The sequence below is a fragment of the Schizophyllum commune genome (assembly GCF_000143185.2).
Source record: "Schizophyllum commune H4-8 unplaced genomic scaffold SCHCOscaffold_10, whole genome shotgun sequence".
Lineage (NCBI taxonomy): Eukaryota > Fungi > Basidiomycota > Agaricomycetes > Agaricales > Schizophyllaceae > Schizophyllum > Schizophyllum commune.
The window spans coordinates 946,230-964,497 of record NW_026089547.1 but is presented as its reverse complement, the minus strand read 5'-3'; the positions used below and the strand labels follow the sequence as shown (position 1 = coordinate 964,497).

General features: G+C 58.5%; 8 protein-coding genes across 8 annotated transcripts; 3 read left to right on the top strand and 5 right to left on the bottom strand.

The window, feature by feature from the left end:
- Positions 1–368: 368 nt before the first annotated feature.
- Positions 369–1,794, top strand: SCHCODRAFT_01102722 (arginine biosynthesis protein ArgJ; the record flags this gene model as incomplete). Its single annotated transcript, XM_003028640.2, has 3 exons — positions 369–1,393; positions 1,447–1,699; positions 1,759–1,794. The coding sequence occupies 3 exons, from the start codon at positions 369–371 to the stop codon at positions 1,792–1,794; spliced, it is 1,314 nt and encodes a 437-aa protein (XP_003028686.1).
- A 283-nt stretch (positions 1,795–2,077) lies between these two features.
- On the bottom strand, positions 2,078–2,868 carry SCHCODRAFT_02587583 (uncharacterized protein; the record flags this gene model as incomplete). The annotated part of the gene is made up of 2 exons (XM_003028945.2): positions 2,583–2,868; positions 2,078–2,477 (listed from the first exon to the last, which is right to left on the bottom strand). The coding sequence occupies exons 1-2, from the start codon at positions 2,861–2,863 to the stop codon at positions 2,078–2,080; spliced, it is 681 nt and encodes a 226-aa protein (XP_003028991.2). The 5' UTR covers positions 2,864–2,868.
- Positions 2,869–5,281: 2,413 nt separating this feature from the next.
- Positions 5,282–6,290, bottom strand: SCHCODRAFT_02055607 (uncharacterized protein). The gene is made up of 3 exons (XM_050341635.1): positions 5,954–6,290; positions 5,651–5,859; positions 5,282–5,599 (listed from the first exon to the last, which is right to left on the bottom strand). Exons 1-3 carry the CDS (start codon positions 6,167–6,169, stop codon positions 5,527–5,529), a joined length of 498 nt encoding a protein of 165 aa, XP_050198502.1. The 5' UTR covers positions 6,170–6,290; the 3' UTR covers positions 5,282–5,526.
- Positions 6,291–7,058: 768 nt separating this feature from the next.
- SCHCODRAFT_02671068 (WD40 repeat-like protein) lies at positions 7,059–8,713 on the top strand (the record flags this gene model as incomplete). Its single annotated transcript, XM_003028641.2, has 7 exons — positions 7,059–7,146; positions 7,199–7,532; positions 7,584–7,685; positions 7,739–7,850; positions 7,899–8,511; positions 8,562–8,633; positions 8,685–8,713. The coding sequence occupies 7 exons, from the start codon at positions 7,059–7,061 to the stop codon at positions 8,711–8,713; spliced, it is 1,350 nt and encodes a 449-aa protein (XP_003028687.1).
- A 678-nt stretch (positions 8,714–9,391) lies between these two features.
- SCHCODRAFT_02511815 (uncharacterized protein) lies at positions 9,392–11,636 on the bottom strand (the record flags this gene model as incomplete). Its single annotated transcript, XM_003028946.1, has 12 exons — positions 9,392–9,618; positions 9,671–10,100; positions 10,152–10,223; positions 10,275–10,383; positions 10,435–10,550; positions 10,602–10,693; positions 10,743–10,848; positions 10,903–10,952; positions 11,003–11,159; positions 11,210–11,365; positions 11,419–11,476; positions 11,527–11,636. The coding sequence occupies 12 exons, from the start codon at positions 11,634–11,636 to the stop codon at positions 9,392–9,394; spliced, it is 1,683 nt and encodes a 560-aa protein (XP_003028992.1).
- A 539-nt stretch (positions 11,637–12,175) lies between these two features.
- Positions 12,176–15,607, top strand: SCHCODRAFT_01215660 (DUF917-domain-containing protein). The gene is made up of 8 exons (XM_003028642.2): positions 12,176–12,433; positions 12,485–12,851; positions 12,901–13,312; positions 13,365–13,777; positions 13,830–13,996; positions 14,046–14,491; positions 14,543–14,801; positions 14,848–15,607. Exons 1-8 carry the CDS (start codon positions 12,197–12,199, stop codon positions 15,523–15,525), a joined length of 2,979 nt encoding a protein of 992 aa, XP_003028688.1. The 5' UTR covers positions 12,176–12,196; the 3' UTR covers positions 15,526–15,607.
- An 888-nt stretch (positions 15,608–16,495) lies between these two features.
- Positions 16,496–16,967, bottom strand: SCHCODRAFT_044992 (DnaJ-domain-containing protein; the record flags this gene model as incomplete). Its single annotated transcript, XM_003028947.1, has 2 exons — positions 16,496–16,787; positions 16,843–16,967. Coding segments are annotated over 2 exons (417 nt in total), but the record flags the coding sequence as incomplete, so codon positions are not given.
- Positions 16,968–17,162: 195 nt separating this feature from the next.
- On the bottom strand, positions 17,163–17,870 carry SCHCODRAFT_02636799 (uncharacterized protein). Its single transcript, XM_050345934.1, has 4 exons — positions 17,627–17,870; positions 17,505–17,568; positions 17,359–17,449; positions 17,163–17,308 (listed from the first exon to the last, which is right to left on the bottom strand). Exons 1-4 carry the CDS (start codon positions 17,791–17,793, stop codon positions 17,205–17,207), a joined length of 426 nt encoding a protein of 141 aa, XP_050198501.1. The 5' UTR covers positions 17,794–17,870; the 3' UTR covers positions 17,163–17,204.
- Positions 17,871–18,268: the final 398 nt, after the last annotated feature.

The window sequence follows — 18,268 nt, the reverse complement described above, 5'->3', positions numbered from 1 at the left end:
CGTGGGATCAGATCACGTGGACAGCGCGATTTGAGTCAAATTTGCCGCGCCGTCTGCTCTTTCCTACAACCATCTGAGCAGCGACTTCTCGTCCTGCACGTCGCTTTCAGACCTCTTGATTGTCGAAGTAACGGAGGGGTGGGAGAGCAAAGTCTCCGTCGTTCATCGTTCTATCAGACGCGTTATACAGCTTCTCCTCGCTGACGCGCCCTCTGCGGAAGAACGCGACATTCCAGTATGCTATCCTCGTGTCAGGTATATACCAGATGTTTGTATGTACTTCACCCTGGCTAAGCACTCGCATTTGTACAAAGAACTCCATGCGGACTGGCTCCTTCACAATTGCCGCGCGCGTTGTGACTCGCGGCATGTCGGGACAGGCGCCCTCCAAGGCGCACCTGCATAAGCCCATCCTGTCCAGCAAGTTTCCCGTGGGCTACGCGGTGGGCGGCTCGCACTGCGGCGTGAAGAAGGACGCGTCGGTGAACGACCTGGCGCTCGTCGTGTCTACCACGGACGCCCCCGCGTCCGCTGCAGCGTGCTTCACCCGGAACGCGTTTAAAGCGGCCCCTGTGCTCGTTTCCCAGGAGGTCCTGGAGAAGAGCGGAGGCAGGGCGCGCGCCATTGTGGTCAACAGCGGCTGCGCGAACGCGGTCACGGGCACGCAGGGGATGAAGGATGCGTGGGCGATGTCGAGGGAGACCGACAAGGCCGTCCTCTCAGCGAAAGGGGACTCGGACCCCTCGACGCTCGTGATGTCGACGGGCGTCATCGGGCAGACGCTGCCCATCGCGAAAATTCTGGACGGCATCCGCGCGTCGGCGGGCGAGCTCGGGTCCGACTTCGCGGCCTGGGAGCGGGCGGCGAAGGCGTTCATGACGACGGACACGTTCCCGAAGATGGTCGCGCGCACGTTCACGCTGGGCGAGGTGACGTACCGGATGGCGGGCATCGCGAAGGGCGCGGGGATGATCCACCCGGATATGGCGCCGGCGCTGCCACATGCGACGCTGCTGGGGTGCGTCGTGACGGACGCGGCGGTCGCGCCGAAGGCGCTGCAGAAGGCGCTCGCCTACGCGGTGGACCGCAGCTTCAACTCGATTAGCGTGGACGGGGACATGTCGACGAACGATACTATCGTGGCTCTGGCGAACGGCGCGGCGGGCGGGCAGGAGCTGACCGCGGAGGATCCGGCGTTCCCGGTTTTCCAGGAGGAGCTGAAGGACTTCACGGTGCAGCTGGCGCAGCTTGTGGTGCGCGACGGCGAGGGGGCGACGAAGTTCGTGACGGTGTCGGTGAAGAATGCGCCGACGTACGAGGACGCGCACAAGATTGCGAGCAAGATCTCGACGTCGGCGCTGGTAAAGACGGCCTTGTTTGGCGAGGATGCGAAGTAAGACTCTCCCTGTTGACATCTCCTTGGCCTAGCTGACCTCGACCCTCTAGCTGGGGCCGCGTCCTCGCTGCTACCGGCTCCGTCCCGCTCTCCAACGGCGCCGCCATCGACACCACTAAGGTTAACGTTACCTTCATCCCCTCCGACGGCACCGCCCGGCTTCCGCTCCTCGTGAACGGCGAGCCAGAAAAGGTCGACGAGGACCGCGCGAAGGAGATCCTCAGCCTCGAGGATATTGAGGTCGAAGTCGACCTGGGTTTGGGCAGCCAGGAGGCGAAGTACTGGACGTGTGATCTGAGCTATGTAAGTTGTTCGATTGGCTGCCGTCTTCTGGGCAGGATGAAAGCTGACTCCGTTTGCAGGACTATGTCAAAATCAATGGCGATTACCGCAGTTAGATGGCTGGGTGAAGTTGGGTGGGAGGACTTGTGGGTTGTGGAGGGACGTGCAAAATGAAGAATGGCATGTGCTAACACTTGCATAAGATCTAGGTATAGTTGGATATAGGATACGATACTGTGCTGTGCTGTGATTTGTTCGTCTTGTCGCAGTGAATGTCCATGAAGTCTATAACCCGTCCGACTCTACTTTCCCTCCTCACCTGATCTCTTCCACCTACTCCTCCCCCTCTTTATTCCTCCCATCCCCACCTCCCTCCCCCTCCTCACTCACCCTCGCAGCCTACTCCCCCTCCTCCCCCCACACCCCCAACGCATTCACCAGCTCCCAGATCTCCTTGCACCGAAACTCGCTCGGACTCGGTCTGGGATCGCCCTCGACGACCTCCATTGTGCAGCGGCACGCGTGCTGCCGGCACTCGGAGAGGTCGACGAAGAAGGGCTCGGCGTCGGGCGCGGGGTCCGCGCGCGCGTGGATGTTGGGGTCGCCGAAAGGGTGGAGGGGAGCATAGGGGGAGGTGGGGGCGTGAACATTAGCATCCACGAGAGGGTGGAGGCTGGACTTGTCGTGTGTAATGGGGCGCTTGGTCCCGCCGCGCGCGAGGAGGTGGCCGTCCCAGAGGTTGCCGTGGGCCATGGCGGTCATGTCGTGAAAGTAGAAAGCTTTGTCGATGATGCGGGCTCTAAGGGAAGGGGTCAGTATTTGTGAGCCCCTATGATTGGGAAACGACGCAAGAGGGCGTAGCAACGACGAGTGTCAACAGAGAAATCGAAAAACACTAGCTCACTTCATTTGCCTTGGGATTTGGCTGAGCTTCCTTGTACGCAACGGCGCGCCACAATATTCGAGCAGCAAACACCGTATGCGCCGCGCAAAAGGTACACCTTGTGGTTCTGCTTCAAACAAGCCATAGCATGTCGGGATGACAAGCCCTTGTAAGGGTGCGGCAACATCATAGTGGGACGCTTCGCGCGCAAGGGCGCTTTCCCTACCCTCGGCGAAGAGGAAGTCGGTTTTTAGTACGAACTCGCGGGGAGGGTAGGTGGCATCCCCGTTGCAGCCATCCATATGTGCGTCTTCCTGGTGTAGCCTTGTGTGGCTATCGATGACTTCGCGAGCGCGATAGATGCGCGCGCCCGTGCCCTCGTGTATGAGCGCGGTGACCCGCAGGCGCAGTGGGCGTGCGTTTCGGGGCACGTCCGCGGCGACGGTGTGCACGCCGCTCGAGGGGTAGAGGGCAAGTCGCCGAAAGGTAACGTGCGGGAGTGGCAAGCGTACGCGACCATCGCAGGTTACAGAGACTAGATGTGGACAAAGGTCTTCGATGGCAGTGGCTTCTGGGGAGGCCGCACGGGAGGAGTGGCTCGAGGTAGAGTGGCACGACGACGACATGAGGCACGATGAAGAGGTCCAGTGAGTTCAGCGAGACGGTGTGGGGGTCAGACGAGAGAGCAAGGTCAGGGTTTGCCCTTTATGAAGGGTGGCCCAAAGGCGTGCCCTCTTTGTCGTCGCCCAGGATGCCGGCCAATTCCACGTCCGGCTATCAACAGGACCTATGGTAAGTCAAGCAAAAAATCGTTTGTTTTGATATTTCTGGAAGTCGAAGAGTCAATGTAGCACGCTCTTCTGTTAGAGAATGTTGATCTTTAGCTTACTTAGAAGAAAGTTTGGTTGAAGTTCGGCTCCGGTTGTCGCGTGGCAAGAGCAAGGTCGTGTTAGGGGTCCGCGTCTCACGCTCCTTGGTTCTCACCACCATCTTGCTCTCCTTCCAGGCCCCTCACGATTGCCGTACTGATGCTGGCGGGAATTCTTGTCTTCGCCGAAGCATCCAGTCCATTTGGGTTGTCATCGATTATCACCTCAACTCGGGGAATGCATCGAAATGACACGCTACAGGCGCACTTTCTTCTCTTAGGTTGATCGTCCCTCCAGCCACTTCGGGCTTGCTCTCCTGATGTGCTGCTGCCAGGGGCTCTCGCATTGCCACCTATTCGTTTAGCGTCATGATCCGAGGTTCTCTCGCTGCGAATGCGAAGCGAAGCTCTATGACCGGACGGCAAGCCATCTTCTTGCGCGTGATGACGGGGGACCTCGCTGTATACCCTACTGAGCAGCGCACAGCATACCCGCCAGACCAGCCTAGCAGATACCCCAGCTTGACATCGAGCGGATCTCTATCCCGCACTTGCGGTATGCGTCTAACGTGAATGGTCTATGCGACTGAACACGGACGCTCAAACATTCTCGGACCGCTGTTCCTTCTCATCGTACGAAGCCTGCCCTTCTTTTCCCGTCTGCTTCCCTTCTGTCTCCGTGCGCGTTCCCATATGAGTACGCCTATTAGAGTACGTCCGCGCATGGGAGTCCTCCGAGCCCTCGCATGTGCGTCTTCCTAGCCTTCGCATTCACCGATGCTGAACCTTTTGCCAAGATGACGCTTCTCGTTCTGGATTCGCCCCTCTCTTCGCCGCTGCTTCTGCCGCTTTGTTCTCACCTTCTGTCCGCTGTGTGCTCGCCTTCCTCCCGCTCTCAGGGCCTAACGCAACTCGTTTCATACGACCTTTGTGAGGGGCTATAAGTATGCGGGAATTGAAGATATGTGTTCTTTTCCGTGTCTTCGTCCCACATCCGGTAGACCGCATTCATCTGTCATGGTCACCCCAGCGGAGCCGGCGCCTTCTTCGCTGAATGTCTGGTCTCGACTGCTATCACAGACCTTGATCTTCTTCGAATGCAGTGTCGGTACGCATACAACTCGTTCAGCGATGTATCAGCCACCGATAGTTCGAATCAGGAAGTCCTTGGTTCGCTACACAGATCGAAATAACCATTCGTCGTGCGGATTGACCTTACACATCGACCTAGAACGCATCATGCGGCGGTATAGCTATAGCCTACGGTAGGAAGGAGTACCACGATGGGTATACTGCTAACCCTGAATCTCTACTGCTCACCTCGTAAGTCGCCGGCATCTCGTATGGTGCGAGAGGCGCGTGCGAGTGTGACGAGAAGGGCTTGCGCGGAGTGAGTGGGAAGGCGAAGAGGGCGAAGCAGGTATCGCACGAACGGGACGAAGAAGGCGTCGCGCGAACGGCACGAAGACGTCTCGCGAATGAGACGAAGAAGGCATCTCGCGAATGGGGCGCGTTCGATGCTTGCGGAGGTGCCTTGCGCGGACGTGTACGGGATATATAAATCCCCAAGACCCTTGTGGCGCATGGCTGGGGTTTGGGTTATGCATGCTGAGCAGGGCCTGTTAATGTGAGAGCCTATAACTGTGAGGGCTTGTTACTGTGAGGAACTGCTACTGCGGGTGAGGTTGACGGCGCGGAATGAATGCGCCAGTCAGGGTCAGAGAACGGTGTTCCGAAGGAGACGTAGCGACGCGTATACCGATTAGCTGTGTACCGTCTCGTAAGGACTAGTATAGAGCGGTTGTATGGCACTGATGCTCATTCAATGGACCATCACTGTGCATACTAGTGTCCATCATGCATCATGCATCCTGCCGTGCGTTCGCACTACGATGGGAAGGCTAAGATGGGGCTTGACTGCATGAGCGGACAAGGCGGACATCCCCGCACAACTCTCGGCCGTTGCCGCGAAAGTTCAACATGGCGCACGTGATTGTGCACGGACCAAGGCACGCGCCAAGTTCAACCGCTCACGTGCGCATTTGAGCTCATCGATCGCGATCTTGAGTTGGGATCTTCCAGCATGAGGCGGTGAATTCAACGTCCACTGTGGTCCGTGTCTGTTGACGTGCGAAGGGAGACCTTGACGTCGAAGAGAAACCCTGGGATCGAAGGGAAGGTTCAGAATAGGCCCGGGCGCCGCACGGCGGGGAGTATTTACCCTGGGCTCCCTTCTTGCTTTGTCAAAGGCTTGACACTGAGGAAGGTCGGGGAACGCGAGAAGCTGATAGATTGGAAGATATGGGGGATGCGCGCCGCTCGGATGAGGTAGGTCGGACGGGCAAGTATGTGCATAGACGGTGGGCATCGTCCTATGTCGACCGCTGGAAGCGGGGGATTTAGCCGACATCTCCCAAAGCTTGCAAGACACTGTCGTTACATTAGGTCAGAGGAATAGTCAATCGAAATTAGCGAGGGAATCAGAAGCAGGGCGTGCGTCGTTGGCGACGCATTGTGAACTTACCTGACGAACTGCGCACCGCACCAGGCTTAGTGCCCTTCCGAATGGGATCGGGCAACTTCCGCTGCGCGACAGCAGCTTCGGGAGGCTAGCCTGGGCAGCACAATAGGGTGGCGCCTCGCTCCGTGGCTCTCGAGGCTCGCGAGCATTCCTGAGGAGCGCCCTCGATGTGATTGGCCCGCCGAACGCTCGGGAAGGTGTTCGCATCAGCTGGGTCATTGTTTCCGGATTCCGAACGGAGGTAACAAGGACCCAAAGCGTGAGTTACCGGCGGGTCGGTCGGTCACCTAAAATGATCAGGAACACATGGTTCTCGGCGATTTAATTGGCTCGGCCTGCCGCTTTTCCTTTTCCCTAGCCCCCCGCCAGCATTCATCGCCCCTCTTCCCGAACCGCCATCTTCTCTCTCCCCGCTGCTGCCGAGAAGGATGGCGTCGAGCTCGATATATGCGGTGAGTGAGGGCGCGGACCTGGACAGGCGGATAGACGCCAGCCGCTTCGGTCTACCGAATCCGCCCATGCGTTTCTCACGGTCGGCGTGGCCGCCTCTCGCCTTCTCCCGTCATCATCACCAGCTCATGCCGCCCCCACAGCACCGTAACCTCCAGCCTAGCGCGCCCGTCCCCTCGGTGGGGCCGCCCCCGGGGTATGCTAGGTTCCCCCAGAGCCTCGAAAACCTGCAGCGCGACATAGAGGCAATGGCGCAGGAGTTGCGAGCGGCGCGCAACGAACGGGAACAACTTGAGAAGCAGGGTGTGTCACATACCAATATACTTCTTGAATATTTGTGTTTACCTGGAATATAGTCAGTAACCAGGAGAATGAAATGGGCCTCCTCCGGCGAGCACTCTATGAGCTCGAGAAGACACACCTAAGAGCGCGCCAGCAATACGAGGAGGACGTAGCTCGCCTGAAAGAAGAACTACACTTAGCCACAAGACAAGCGCCCCCCTCATCTCACGGCGCTCCCCCAACTCGAGGCGGCGGCCCTCCTCTGTCGACGCTCGGTCCGCCTGCTGGTCCCGCCGCCCCCTACATTGACACTTATCGCGACCGGGATCGTGAGAGGGGGCCTGGTCCACGCGATCTCGCACCCCGCGACCGCGACATGATGGACATCGACCGCGACCGTGACCGCGAGCAGCGCGCCTACGAGCGCGACACCAAGCGGTACAAGCAGGAGAGGATCAAGGAGGGTGAGTGGTCCCCGCGCTTTTCTACGTAGCTCGAACCCTGATCTTGGCGCAGGAACCATGAGCCCTTCCGTCATGCCTAAGCTTGCTGCGATTGGCGGGCATCCCCCACCAGCTGTTGGCCCCGGTCTACCTCCGCTTGCAACCCAGACTGGCTATCCGATGCCCCCAGGTCCATCGGGTCCGCCACCTCCGCCTCCCGGACCTAGTGCTGTGGATCCGAACTCCCAGTCACCCGCTCGACCCGTCCCCGCCTTCCTCGATGAACTCGATCCGAGTGTGATGCCACCCGAACTGAAGAAGGAGGGTCCGGAATATTGGGCCGTCTTCAATCCGAAGACGAAGCGTGTGATTGACATAGATATTGTGCACACCTTCCCTCACCCAAGGCACGTGATACAACTCTATGATACTATTCATTGGCTAACACAGTCCTGCAGCGTGGTATGCTGCGTGCAGTTCTCCGCGGATGGCAAATACCTGGCCACGGGATGCAATCGAAAAGCACAAATCTTTGACGTGAAGACTGGTCACAAGACAGCGTATGTTCATCGATTTTCCTACCACGAATATCTCTCTGACCACTTTTCTGCAGCGAGTTCTTGGACAAAAATGCGAATGCCAACGGCGATCTGTACATCCGTAGCGTGTGCTTCAGCCCCGACGGCAAGTATCTTGCAACAGGCGCCGAGGACAAGCTGATCAGAGTGCGTCGTCCTTCTTCGCTGCCATTTCCCGTGCTGACCGCACTTTAGCTCTGGGATATCGCGAAAGGCCGCATCCGCCAGGTCTTCGAGGGCCACCAGCAGGAGATCTACTCCCTCGTCTTCTCGCACAATGGCAAGCTGATCGTCTCCGGCTCTGGCGACAAGACCGCGCGCATCTGGGACATCTCCGACCCGAGCAACAACAAGGTGCTGGCGATCAACGAGCCCGACACGCTCACTACGGAAGCCGGCGTCACAAGCGTGGCCATCTCGCCCGACGGCCGCCTCGTCGCGGCGGGTTCGCTCGACACCGTCGTTCGCATTTGGGACGTCGCGACTGGGCAGCTGCTCGAGCGCCTGCGTGGGCACCGCGACAGTGTCTACAGCGTGCGCTTTACGCCCGACGGTCGCGGCTTGATCAGCGGGAGCTTGGATAAGACGCTGAAGTACTGGGACATCACGCCGGTGACGAGCGCGGGCAAGCACAGGGAGATGGTGCACTGCACGATGAGCTTTGCGGGGCATAAGGACTATGTGCTGTCGGTCGCGGTGTCGCCAGATGGCCAGTGGGTGGTGTCGGGGTCGAAGGACCGCTCGGTCACGTTCTGGGACTCGCGGACAGCGACGATGCAATGCATGCTGCAAGGGCACAAAAACTCCGGTATGGTCGCTTTGGCATGCGAAGGTCTCCTCACTGATGACGATCTGCAGTTATCTCCATCGACCTCAATCAAACGGCACAAATGCTTGCAACGGGAAGTGGAGATTCGCAAGCGCGCATCTGTGAGTATTGTCTGTCATTTCAACGCCTCATTTGCTCATCATCAAACGCAGGGGCGTACACACCGTACAATGGGCCCTAGGCGTGCGTTCCGGAACCCAACACTAGTTCAACGAACGACGCGGCGATCCCCTCATCCTCAGGTGCCTCAAAACCGCCAACTGACCGGCCTCCACGATCGCGGACGTCTCATCTACATGGGCGCGAACCCCATAAATGTATAAGTGTGCTTGTATCTCATACCTATTTGCTCATACCCTACGCTGCTGTCCACTGCTCTTGTCGTCTTTCCCTCGTGGTGTCGTGGTGTCGTGTTTGCCGTGTACCTCGCGGTGTCTTGCTTACTTCGCGGTGCTTACCCCGCGGAACCGTCGCGTACTGTTGCTTGTCTATTGTCTGTGTGGTAGCCTAGGGAATGGCATGTATCCATAGCATTGGGGTCAATTGGGTTCTTATCTGGGTCGTGGCGCGCGGGGCGCGGGAGCGGGTGTGAGGCGGGTGAACAGAAGTGAAGCGGGAGAACGGTTGTGGCGTGCGAAGATAGGCCTTTTTCGGGTTGATAAGGGCTTCCGAATGGGGATTCCCCGGCCAATGCCAAGCCTGAATGTGATCGTCACAAGTCAAACCGCCTTCAAATTCTATACGATCAAGGATAACGCCCCTATAGGCATACCAGATACAGCGTGAATACATCCTGAACATGAACCAGCGTAACAGACTATCTACAAAGGAAACAAATGGCAATGATACATGGAGCCCTCTATCGGTACTCGAGGTCAGCCTCGGTGACCTTGTCCCCGAACACGACCTTTCCGGACGCGGACGAGTTGTCGTCGTAGACCTTGTCGTCGGCGGGGACGACGCCGATGTACTTCGCCTCCTCTGGCGTGAAGGTGCCGAAGAGGTCGACCTCGTCGAACTCGCCGAGATGTGGCGGCGGGAAGAGCATGTTGAGGGCGTAGAAGAGGATGGCTGAGATGGAGAAGCCTAGGAGGACGGTCAGATGGTGTGTAAGATGGAAAAGGAAGGGTTGACTCACCGATGAAGAAGGACATGTAGTACAGCTGGAACAGCGGGCGCGCGACGGTCGTCTTCTGCACCGTCGCGTTCAGGCCCGCGATCAGCGGCGCCCAGCCCGCCACCCACGCGAGCGGCGTGCGCCAGTTGAAGCCGAAGTTGTAGTAGTACTGCCCGTGCAGGTCGAAGAGCGAGCTCAAGCGGATGCGCTGCCGGCGGAGGATGAAGTAGTCCGTGGTCATGATGCCCATGATCGGGGCGAGGAAGACGGTGAAGGAGGAGAGGACGGTGATGAAGGTGTCCGCGCGGTTGACGAGCTGCCAGGGCATGCAGATCCAGGCGGCGAAGAAGGTGATCATGGCGCCGCGCTTGATGTTGATGTACTTGGGGAAGATGCCCGCGAGGTCGATGCCGCCTGCGACGGCGTTGCCACAAATGTTCTCGAAGCCGGCCTTCAAATAATGTCAGCACAAAACTCAAGGAAAGAGAATGCGCAGACATACAGTCAAGGCGAAGCCGAGGGCGAGGAAGAAGACACCAGCACGGGCCTTCGAGCTGCCCTGGCCATCCTCCATCTAGGAGTACTGTCAGTCTGAGGCCGCGTGAAAAATCCGCCAAGCACGCACCATCCTCATCAGGAGATCGGGAGGGTTCCAGTAGACCTCACCGTAGATCTTCTGCGTGGCGGACACGGTGACGAGACCGACGAAGCTGACCATGGTACCAGTGCAGAACCTGAAGACAAGTTAGACACCGAGTGCGAGTAGAGCGCCAACATAGACGTACAAGCATAGGAAGGTGCCGATGATGTACTCGCGCGCCGTTTTGCCGTAGCGAGAGAAGTCGGAGCCGTTCGTCATGCCCGCAGCCTTGCCACCGATAGCTGAGTTGATGCACTTGAGCTGTAACGATGTCAGCGTCGATGTTGAGACAGTGAGAGTGTGTCGACTTACCATCACCCAGTTGATGGACCAGCTTCCGGTCAGGTTCTGCCCAGTGTGGAAAGTCGAGCCAACACCCTTCGCGACAGCGAGTGCCCAGATCACTGAGGAGAGTCAGCTTGAGCCCGTCGTTGACAAGGGGAGTCTACATACTCATGCAGACCATGGCGACACCGCAGTAGATGCAAATGACCTGGAAGGGGAGGCGAAACTTCTCGGGCGGCAGCCACAGGAAGGGGAGCGAGCAGAACCAGAAGATCTATGAAAAGCGATCAGACGCAGTCTTCGACATGAAGCTGGGAGCGAGACGTACCGTGAAGCCGACCATCTCATAGGTTGTCGTCGGCATGCTTGAAGGCAAGGCTACGAATATGGTGAGCCAATGTCGAATGCAGTGAGCGGAGACGACTGACTATTCTTCATGCTCGCGAACGAGGGGAATATCGCAGTGATACAGACGCACACCAACTTCCCACCGTTCCAGCATTGAATGGCGTTCCAGATGAAGTTCAACATGACGCGCTGGATGAGCGGAATGTAGCTTCCGCGCATGCCCCAGGAGAACCGATTCTGAATATTGATGAGTATAAGTACGATGGGCGGAGACATGAGCGACTGACCTGGATCGTGAAACCGACGTGCCACCGAAGACCACACCAAGCGACCAAAGACGCGAAGAGGCAGACAATGGCCCTCGAGACTATGATGACACCCATAGACTGACCGACTGACAGACCAACGGTGAGGTAGCTGTTGGGCATCTGCCATGCGGAGATCTAGAAGGGGACTATTAGCGAGCGACCGAGCATACACATCCGGCCATACGTACGTTCAAGGAAGACAGGGACCAGTAACCGAAGTATTCGAAGAGACCCCACGTCCGACGCCTAAGCCGTTGGTGAGCACGATAGTAGGCGCGAGGGGACATAGCACTTACGAAGGTGGCAGAGGAATGAGGTCGCGGTTACTCCAGGAGTCGGTCTTCTCGTGCTTGTCCTCGTCTCCGTGCAGCTTGACAGCCTCGTTGGCGCGTTGGAGGACAGACATGGCCGTCGTGGGTGGAGGTCGCTCCGATGCAGGCGAGTGGCAAAACTCCAAGTCCACAACTCGCGTCTCTTAAAGCACATCGCATGATGATAGGTAGATAAGCAGGTGACTGGTGTGAAGGGAGCAAGGTTGGCCGTGGGTAGGTTTGATAAGGGGGAAAACCCGAAGGCCGGAGCGTACCTGCCGGCCCAGCGCTTCCATGGGCGATCCTAGCTGAGCCACCGGCGAATAGTCGTAGGAGTCATGGAGTGATAGACGCGTCGAGGACAATGAACGGAAGCTGGATAAGGACAATCAGGGACAGGAGGGACAATAGCCAGGTACCCGCATTTGTCGCGCCTCGGCGAAGTCGAACTCGAGGGTCGGTCATCCGGGCCGAACAGAGGTGTGTCACACTGTGACCGTAGAGGACTCGCTTTGGCGGTCCGCCGGCGGCGAGTGGGTCGGAGGGATACCGCTGGGTGTGCCGGTCGAAGATGCCGTAGAGGGACTTGTGGCCTTAAGAGTCGACCTCCCTCTATCACGATGATAGCCACCGCATCCCCTCCAAGTCCGCAATCATGCCTGCCAAGCTCGAAGCGACCCTGCGCGTAGGTGTTGACGTCGGTGGAACGAACACGGACGGTGTCCTGCTCGATCCGTTCAGCACCTCGGAGGCCAACCGGGGCATCCTCGCGTGGCACAAGGCGCCTACAACCACAAATCCGAGCATCGGAATCGAGGAGTGCATAACGCACTTGTTGAACGAGGCGAAGGTCGATCCCTCGCGTATCGCGAGTGTGACCATCGGGACAACAGTGCGTGTTTCTCTAAATCGCGTACGAGTCGAAGTCTGACGCGACCTGTAGCACTTCATCAACGCTGTGGTCGAGAAGGATCGCAATCGTCTCGCACCTGTCGCCGTCATTCGTCTCTGTGGTCCCTTCAGCCGCGATGTCTACCCCGGCATTGACTGGCCCGCCGACCTGCGCGACATCATCTGCTCATACTGCGGCTTCGTCGACGGTGGCCTCGAGATCGACGGCCAGATCATACGCGAGATCGTAGAGGAGCAGATCAAGGCGGAGTGCGAGAAGATCAAGCAGCTGGGTATCAAGGCCATCGTCGTGAACGGCATCTTCTCGCCCTCGGACTTGGAGGAGAAGCAGGAGGAGCGGGTCGGCGAGTGGATCGCTAAGTATTACCCGGAGGCCGATGTCGTCCTTTCCAAGCATGGTACGTCTTGAGCCCCTTGTTCGTGTACTCTGAACTGACTTCCGCATAGTCGCCAACCTCGGCTTCGTTGCCCGCGAGAACGCCGCCATCTTGAATGCCTCCATCCTCCCCTTCGCACGCCGCACCATCTCCTCCTTCCAGCACGCCATCGCCTCCCGCCTCAACCTCAAGTGCCCTGTCTTCCTCACGCAGAACGATGGCACCATTCTCCAAGCGCACCTCGCCGCGAACGTCCCCATCCGCACGTTCTCTAGCGGCCCGACGAACTCGATGTGCGGCGCCGCCTTCCTCGTCAAGCACGAGTTCGCGGAGAAGGAGAAGCGGCCCCTGCTGGTGTGCGATATCGGCGGCACGACGACGGACGTCGGCATGTTGCTGGCGAGCGGTCTTCCGAGGCAAGCAGCTGCCATAACGGACGTGTCGGGCGTGATGATGAACTTCTCGTGCCCGGATGTGAAGAGGTGAGCAGTTACGCTCTTTATTCCGGTGGCCCCTATTGACGCATCCATTCAGCATCGGTCTCGGCGGTGGCTCCATCGTTCGTAAGGACTCGCCTACTTCCAAGCTCACCATCGGCCCCGACTCCGTGGGCCACCACATCAAGACGCGCGCGCACGTCTTCGGCGGCGACGTCCCCACCGCCACGGACTACGCCGTCGCTTGCGCGAAGGTCTCTGGCCACTCCCTCGACGTCGGCGACGCGTCGCGGCTCCCGCAATCATTCTACGACAACGCGGAGGAGTACCGCGAGGTCGTGAAGCGCATGCTGGAGAACATCATCGACCGGATGAAGACGAACGCGGACGATATCGAGGTCTTGCTAGTCGGTGGTGGTGCGGTGTTGGTGAACGAGGGCGAGGTCTTGAAGGGCGCGAGCAAGGTCATTAAGCCGAAGTTCTCGGGAGTTGCGAATGCGATTGGTGCAGGTGTGTTTTGTGGCCTTGTCGGTATCCATCACAATGTTGACACTCATCATAGCCATCGCCCGCGTATCTGGTACCGTCGACACCGTCGTCAGCACGGAGGGTAAGACGACGCAACAGGCTATCGAGAGCGTCGCGCAGCTGGCCATCGACCGCGCAGTCGAGAACGGTGCTGTCCGAGAGACAATCGAGCTCGCCGAGATGGATGCCATTCCTCTTCAGGTGAGCTTTTTCACTCCCAACTTTGCGCCACCGGCTAACTTGCTGCCAGTACATTGCCAACAAGTCCCGCGTCATCGTCAAGGCCATCGGCGACTTCGACTTTGCGCACGTCGCGCCCACGCCCCCTCCCCTGGCGCCCGAAGAAGCTTCGGAAGGCGACGCCATCCCCGAGAAGGACCCCGCAAAATCAGGCAAGGAGAACGCCGCCCAGCTCTCGGCCGAGCAAATCAAGACGTACAAGCCCACCGTGACCGCGCAGCGCGAGTGGCTCGTCTCCGAGACCGACCTCGGTTGGATCGCCACGGGATGCTACATCCTGGGCACGGGCGGTGGGGGTACGCCTTACCCACATTTCGTGCGCCTGAGGGAGATGGTGAGGAACGGGGCGGTATTGAGGGTGATCAGCCCGGATGACTTGAAGGACGATGCGTTGATCGCGTGCGGTGGGGGCAAGGGGAGTCCGACGGTGGGGATCGAGAAGCTGGCGGGTGATGAGTGAGTAGTCGACTTTGAGGCACCGCGGGATCTCGGCTGACCTCTTCGAAGGATGATGGAGTCGCAGCGCAAGGTGTACGAGCTTGTTGGCCGGCAGCCAGACGCTGTCATTGCGCTCGAGATCGGCGGCGGCAATGGCATGCAGGGCTTGCTCATCGGCGCCTCGACGAACATGGACATCCCGACCGTCGACGGCGACTGGATGGGTCGCGCGTACCCCGTCGCCTGGCAAATCACGCCCGTCGTCTGGGGTGGCGACAAGGCCCAATTCGTCCCCACTTGCTGCGCTGACGGTAACGGGAACGTCATGGTGCGCTACCCCTACCACACCCTCCCTCCTTGCTCACCCTCTTCAGGTCATGACCTCCGCGACCACCGAAAAGATGATCGAGCGCGCCTTCCGCGCCGCACTCGCTGAGATGGGCTCCCATGTCGCCTGCGCCAAGGGCCCCACGACCGGCGCGAAGACCAAGTCCTGGGCCGTCCAACACACCATCTCCCTCGCCTGGCGCGTCGGCCGCGCCGTCGCGCTCTGCCGCGCGCAGAATCAGCTCGACGCCGTCGCGGACGTCATCATCGACTCCGTCGGCGGGCCCTCAACTGCGCGCACGCTCTTCCGCGGGAAGATCGTGTCCGTCGAGCGCAAGACGGTCAAGGGGCACGCGTACGGGGAAGTCGTGATCAAGGCGCAGGAGGGCGATGGGTTCGAGGGCACGATGAAAATCCCGTTCAAGAATGAGAATATTCTGGCGACGCGGGTGAAGGAGGATGGATCGGAGGAGGTCGTGGCGAGCGTGCCGGACTTGATTTCGGTGTGCGATAGTGCGAGCGGAGAGGCGATTGGGACGCCGGAGTACAAGTATGGGATCTTGGTGACGGTCATTGGGATTACGGCGTCGGACAAGTGGACGGCGACGCCGAGGGGCATTGAGATTGGCGGGCCCAGGGCATTCGGCATGGACGTCGAATATAAGCCTTTGGGTACGTTCGTGAAGCCGAAGAGTGTCATAGACGAGTACGCGCCTCAGGCATAGATGTAGCTTTAGACTTGTAGCACCTTAATTTATTCATTCATCTAAACGCTGCGAAAAACATTAGCTCGGAAAGGACTTACGAGCTTTGACATTCCGGTACATGCGACGCGATTGTGCTCCTTGCCAAACGCCCTTGCAGTCTCGAGTAAGATAAATAACCACCAAAGATACGACAACAGGACCTTTATGCGTCTCCCTCCTGCTCCCTGATTTCTCGTTCCAGTCGTTCCCTCTCTGCTTGGCGCATGCGCAGCAAGGTGAGAGATTCGTAGTCCATACCGGCGACAGTCGGTAGTGAGGGTGCTAGTGGAGTAGCTGGCGCGGAAGACAGATCAGGCTAGGGAAATCGTCAGCAACAGAACTATCAAGACGTGCGAAGTAACTCACGAATGATGAAGGGAAGGTTGAGAAAGGTGTCCCGTTGTCACCCTTCGGCTTCTCAGCCTGCGGCAGCTCCGCTTTGGGCGCGTCGCGCACCACAGGTGGAGGCGATGGTGGCTTTGGTGTCCCCAGCTTTCCTTGCTTCTTCAGCCAGTCCAGAATAGGCGGCTCAGACCCGCCCGCCCAGGTGATGTCAACGCCCTCGAGCCCACGCTCGGGTCGTCCACTTGATGCGACGGCGCCGAGTGCGCTTCCGATCTGCTTGAATGGTACAAGGGCAGTGCCAAATTTGGCGGGCTTTGTGGGTGCCTTCTTTGGCGGCTTGAGAGCGAGGACAATGGACGCGGTATCGATGTCGCCAAACTGTGTGAGGAGGCTGGCGATCGCGTCCGCAGTGGTTAATTTGGGGTTCTTGGTGAGCGTGAACTTCACGCGGACGGTCGTGTCGAGGGCACCTAATGTATGTCAGCAAATCCATCCCTAAACAATGGATGGCCGTAATTCACTCACCGATCGACGGCACGTCCAATGCCTCCTGCTCAGCCTGCCGCGCTGCTGCCTCTTGTTCCCTCTCCCTCTCCTGCATCGCGCGCTGCCTCTCTTCCCTCAGCCGCTTGCCTTCCTCCTTGATCTTCTCCGTCTCGTGCCAACGGGCGACCTCCTCCTTCTGCTGCTCCATCTTCGCCTTCTTGAAAGCGCGCTCGCGCTCCTCGAGCTCCTCAACCATCGCCTTGCGCTTGGAGTCATACTGCTTGAAGCGCTGCGCCTTCGCCTCCTTCAAGCGGACCTTCGCGTCCAGTGCCATGCGCCGCAGTGGGTCGAGCAGCAGCTCATAGGCCTGGTTGAGCTCGTGAAACTTGCGTGCAGCATCGGGATTGCCTCTGTTCTGCAGGCAGAGATTAGCCTTTGAATTTCTGCGATGGGGGATGTCTACACACCCTGTCAGGATGGACTTTGAGGGAGAGCTTCCGGTAAGCTGTCCGGATATCCTGATCGGTCGCCTCTGAACCCAGCGAGAGGAGCTCATAGGGGTTGACTTCAACCTCAGACGTATCCATGATGGTACTTCGTGCGGGTCACAGCCAGGAGGAAGGGTTGGGCGCGTCTGAGGAACAATGGGAGATGGCAGTCGAGCGTGAACGTGCTTGAGCGCTTAGACGTGTGAAGGATGACGAGCGGGCCGGGATTCCGGACCGTGCGCGCCGGCAATTGCAGGCACTCGCTCTCTTCAAGGCAATTCCATCTTCAAGTTCAAAGCCTGACCTCTCCCCTGATGCACCGAGTTTTAGCTCGCGCATCTACGCAACCTCAAATGTAAAGACCCATTTGTCTTTGCACGGCTGGACCTCGCTCTCACCCCAAGAAAACTGAAGCCTCTGCCCGTACTTCCACTCCTTCCTCGCTGCCATTTCAATCAGTCGATGCTTCTCCTGCTCAATCACCACTACTCACATCCGTGAAGGACGAACCCGAAGCCCTCGTATGTGACCTGCTCCGGAAGCCCGCTGACGATATGGCCGTAAAGGATGGCATTCACTACATCCTGGACAGTTGTTTTCGTCAGACCAAAATGCGCCCTCCAAATAGATGACACGCACCGTAACCTCCCTCTGCACTGCGTAGAACTCGAGCGCCATCTCGACTGTGCTTATATCGGGATGCCTGAGGTGAGAGTAGGTCAGTCTCACGAGCGACCATCTACGCGTCGATGCACACTCACGACTGCGCCAACACCATCAGCACCTGCACGACAATGCCCCCACTGTCATTCCCATCCATGTGTGGAAAGAAGATCAGCGTCGCATCGTCGAGGCGGAGGTAGAAGTTCTCAGAGGCTTCGGGCACTAGTTTCTTCTCAACTGCGAGAGATCCATCTTGTGCTCTCATCTCTCGGTCTTACTTGCGCCGATCAGATACTGGGGACTTGGATAGTTCTGGACAAGGCGTGTCGTAACGACTCTCCCTCACCCTGAATGCGCTTCCATCCTGCGTCGGAGACTGTCAAAGAAGCTCTCAGAACCGTCATGGCTTCAGCGACCCGAAATGGCAGGTTTTCATCTCCGGATCCGACTGCTTCTTGCGAGCCTCAAGGCGCCACGAAGTCACCAGACGTGGTCATAAACGCGAGTGCTTCCCTGCGGCTGGAGGACGGCTCCTCGGGAGCGATGACCCACGGCCCTTGCTCATGGCCGCAGTGTCTCTAACCTATGCCGAGCAGCCGAGCAGCCTAGCCGGAGCGAGTGTAGATGTATCTCATTAGCGAATAAGTTAGACAATAGATAGGTATAGTAGGCAACTAATCAAGAAGTAGACGATGAGGTATCGTGCAAACGTAGCGTACGCGTGAAGGTAAGTGATACAG

Bases quoted from the DNA above. Each gene is read 5' to 3' on its own strand.
- SCHCODRAFT_02055607 (XM_050341635.1), bottom strand. From the start codon at position 6,169: ATGACCCAGCTGATGCGAACACCTTCCCGAGCGTTCGGCGGGCCAATC. The intron at 5,860-5,953 runs GTAAGTTCACAA...ATGTAACGACAG, and splicing joins TGCGGTGCGCAGTTCGTCAG to TGTCTTGCAAGCTTTGGGAG. The intron at 5,600-5,650 runs GTAAATACTCCC...AACCTTCCCTTC, and splicing joins AAGCAAGAAGGGAGCCCAGG to GATCCCAGGGTTTCTCTTCG.
- SCHCODRAFT_01215660 (XM_003028642.2), top strand. From the start codon at position 12,197: ATGCCTGCCAAGCTCGAAGCGACCCTGCGCGTAGGTGTTGACGTCGGT. The intron at 13,313-13,364 runs GTGAGCAGTTAC...GCATCCATTCAG, and splicing joins TCGTGCCCGGATGTGAAGAG to CATCGGTCTCGGCGGTGGCT. The intron at 14,802-14,847 runs GTGCGCTACCCC...CACCCTCTTCAG, and splicing joins ACGGTAACGGGAACGTCATG to GTCATGACCTCCGCGACCAC.
- SCHCODRAFT_02636799 (XM_050345934.1), bottom strand. From the start codon at position 17,793: ATGAGAGCACAAGATGGATCTCTCGCAGTTGAGAAGAAACTAGTGCCC. The intron at 17,569-17,626 runs GTGAGTGTGCAT...CTCTCACCTCAG, and splicing joins CTGATGGTGTTGGCGCAGTC to GCATCCCGATATAAGCACAG. The intron at 17,450-17,504 runs GTGCGTGTCATC...ACAACTGTCCAG, and splicing joins CAGTGCAGAGGGAGGTTACG to GATGTAGTGAATGCCATCCT.